General features: G+C 35.2%; 1 protein-coding gene across 1 annotated transcript in view; it reads left to right on the plus strand.

The window, feature by feature from the left end:
* SBF2 (SET binding factor 2) overlaps nucleotides 1-3,500 on the plus strand; it is a 518,495-nt gene that overhangs the window by 463,419 nt on the left and 51,576 nt on the right. Inside the window, exon 28 of the mRNA XM_012654180.1 lies at nucleotides 2,107-2,291. Coding sequence (XP_012509634.1) covers nucleotides 2,107-2,291 — 185 coding nt within the window. The remainder of the gene's footprint in view (nucleotides 1-2,106; nucleotides 2,292-3,500) is intronic.

The following is a 3,500-nucleotide window of genomic DNA, read 5'->3' on the forward strand; positions in this document are numbered from 1 at the left end:
AAGCTGTATTATTAGTGGTATTGGATATTGTCACAGGATTATGAATTTTTGCTGCTCATAACTATTTATTTATGAAAAATAAATAAAATTTCCAAATGAAAAGAGAAGAAGGAAATAGCGTGGCAATGCTTAATGAATGCTCTACCGCAAAAGCATGCCCTTAGTTATTCCAAATGGTTGTTAGAGCTTCATTGTTTCCTGGTGTGATGACCTTGCTCAAAGAACAAACGTGTTGGACAACACGTAGCATTTGCCAGTCAATCAGTCTCCTTCAATACTAGGACCAATGTATTCGTAACATTTACACACACACACACACACACACACCCCAAATTCCTTAATTTTATTATATAAATTTGTTCCTGACTGACTGACAATCCTCAAAAGCTTATTCCATTTGGCATAATTTTTTAGTGGCACCCTCTTCTGTGCTGTCCATTTCATTGTGCTTATAGTATTTATAAACAGGTGCTGAAATGTCATTTAACAGGCACTCAATTCATCTTTTTTCTGTGACTGTGCAGCTTTTTGTTTGTTAATTAAGTCTTCTACTTTTATTATATTTACATTTTTCCCTATGATAACTTAATTTTAAAAATTAAATAGCCTATTTTTCTCTTACTCAATCTGCTTTGATGTTTGCTGCTATATACATTTTATTTCTCCTTCTGTGTTTAATCTCACCTACCAGTGCATGGGTACAGAGATAAATGTTTTACTCAGTCAAATCCCAAATCTTCAGCTAAGGGAAGAGTCCATAATCAAGGTACTGTATTATGTGTCTTGATGTGTCATTCTTTTAAACCATCTTCATATGAAACTATATACAGGTGACTTTTTCACATTTGTTTGTCAAATTATATCCTTTATTCTCACCTACATTCTGATTTTCCTGTGATTCTATTTACAAAAAAATATTACTTGCCATAATATCTAAGAAAAACTCATGGATTATATAGAAAGATTCATGCATGTTAAGCAGAAATCACCTATAAAACCTTTTCTTGGGAACTCCTGACCCCATAAATACTTATAAAGAGAGGGAGAAGCAGATTTGACATTATCATGGTAACTTCTAATTATTAATACCTAGAAACATGCTTTGATTTAACACTAGGAAAGGATTAAAGCTTCTCAAATAGCCTTTCTAGATCTAGACAAGAAAACCTGCTGTAGAGAAGCAGTAGGGAAGTTCTCTATCCATGTAACCCTATCACTGTTATGAACACCACAATCTATAGGCATTTATGAGGGAGTCTGTTATCTTGAAGGTGCTTCAGTGCTAATCAGGTTTGAGAATTAGTATATGCTTTTGGTTTGGATGTTTAATATTTAATAATCTCACTTGCATACAGAAATCCTTGTTCTAATTAACATAATTAGGGTCAGCTTATATCATGAGACTCTTCTAGCATTTTAGCTTGCTCTTTCTCTTAGAAGACATCTGCTTTAACTGTACATTTTAAATAAAGCCTCCTAAGATTCAGAGAAGTACATGTTACTAAATTTATAATTGCTCATTGTTTTTCATGGATACTGGAAAAAACTGTAATAAAAGTTTTACTTGTTTAGAATTACATTATTTTGGCATGATATACAAATATTAACTCTAAATCCAGACTCCAATTTTAGTAGATTTATTAAATTTCTATTTTATACTTTAATTTAGATTTCTCGTTGAATTGACTAAATAAGCAGAAGAATGTTCTTTATTTTTTTCATGAAGCCCTGAGAAATTCTCCTTCCTAAACATTATTAGTGCCTCCTGATGGCATTTTTAATTTCCAGTATCAGTGTACTCTTTCTACTTATGATCTTAGTATTTACTTATAAATACTGAATTTACAACAAAATCTAAAATGAGATTGACTAGGGTGACTTTGTAGGTCCTTCTGAGCCTAAGATTGTGGAATTTTGAAATGCTATATTGAATAACGCTTATGTTATGAAGGTGAATAGCAAATGACCAGTATGATTTATGAGTATTTAGATTAATTAACTTGCTGTTACATCTAAAACGGTAGCTCCAGAGCATGCATCTTTTTCCTTATTCAGTGGCATTCCCACATCAGATTATCTCACTCAATTCTTTTGGCTTTTATGAAGGTGTATGGGCAAGTCTTCGCTCTAGCACTCGCTTGATCAGCTCCCCAACATCCTTCATTGATGTTGGTGCCCGGCTGGCAGGCAAGGATCACTCAGCGTCTTTTAGTAACAGCACCTACCTACAAAACCAGCTCTTGAAACGCCAAGCAGCCCTTTATATATTTGGTGAAAAGTCACAACTAAGGGTAAGATTTCTTTTTCTCACCTAGAAACTTCATGGATACACTAAGGCAGTTTATAAAACCTATGTCACAAACTGGTTTTCTCAGAATTGTTTTTTACAGCATGGTTCTTTTTAATTTCTTTTTCTTTTGAAACAAGGTCTCACTCACTCTGTTGCCCCAGCTAGAGTGCAGTGGCATGATCATAGCCCACTGCAACCTCAAACTCCTGGGCTCAAGGGACCCTCCTGCCTCAGCCTCCCAAGTAGCTGGGACTACAGGCATGCACCTCCACACCCGGCTAATTTTTTCTATGTTTTGTAGAGAGGGGGTCTCACTCTTGCTCAGACTGGTCTGAATTCCTGACCTCAAGCCATCCTCCCACCTTGGCCTCCCAAAGTGCTAGGATTACAGGTGTGAGCCACCACACCCAGCCATACAGCATGATTCTTAACCTGGAGTTAATAATCTCAAAAAAAATTTAGCTCTCCCTTTATATTTTTATATATATATATACACACACATATATATTCATGTATGTATGTATCTGTATTTTACATATAGATACATATGCATATACACATATGCATATTTATTGTCCATGAAAATATATATTTATTCATAACCATAAAAAATCAACATAAACATCAGGAATATTAGGAAGTGAAGTACACATACAAAAAAAGATAAGGCTTATTCAGGCTGTGTTTTCCACAGTCTTGATTCAGTTTCCACAGGAATCTGTACCCATGGCAAAACAGATGGTTTTGTTGTTGGAAACCTATTGATAAAAAAAAGCTACAAGAAGATAGAAGGATGGAGAGAGGAAGACTGTGGCACCACATATGGAAGCAAAGGAAAGCCAAGGCTAGGTTTTCTAAGTAACATTTTTTTAAAACTTTGCAAGGCTGTATATATAGAGACACATGTCCTAAGACATGTCAGAAAATTCAAAATATTAGATGCTGATCAACTTTATTAAATTCTTACTATTAAATTATTATGCCAAAGAGCTTCGCTATGCTGAGGTATCATAAATTGTAAAGATAGTCTTTTCCTCCACAAGCAATGATAATTCCTTGAGTTAAATGTTTTCTTTTTTTTGAGACAGAGTCTCGCTTTTGTTGCCTGGGCTAGAGTGAATGCTGTGGCATCAGCCTAGCTCACAGCAACCTCAAACTCCTGGGTTCAAGCAATCCTCCTGCCTCAGCCTCCCGAGTAGCTGGGACTACA

The sequence above is a fragment of the Propithecus coquereli genome, unplaced genomic scaffold, assembly GCF_000956105.1.
Source record: "Propithecus coquereli isolate 6110/MARCELLA unplaced genomic scaffold, Pcoq_1.0 Scaffold44, whole genome shotgun sequence".
Lineage (NCBI taxonomy): Eukaryota > Metazoa > Chordata > Mammalia > Primates > Indriidae > Propithecus > Propithecus coquereli.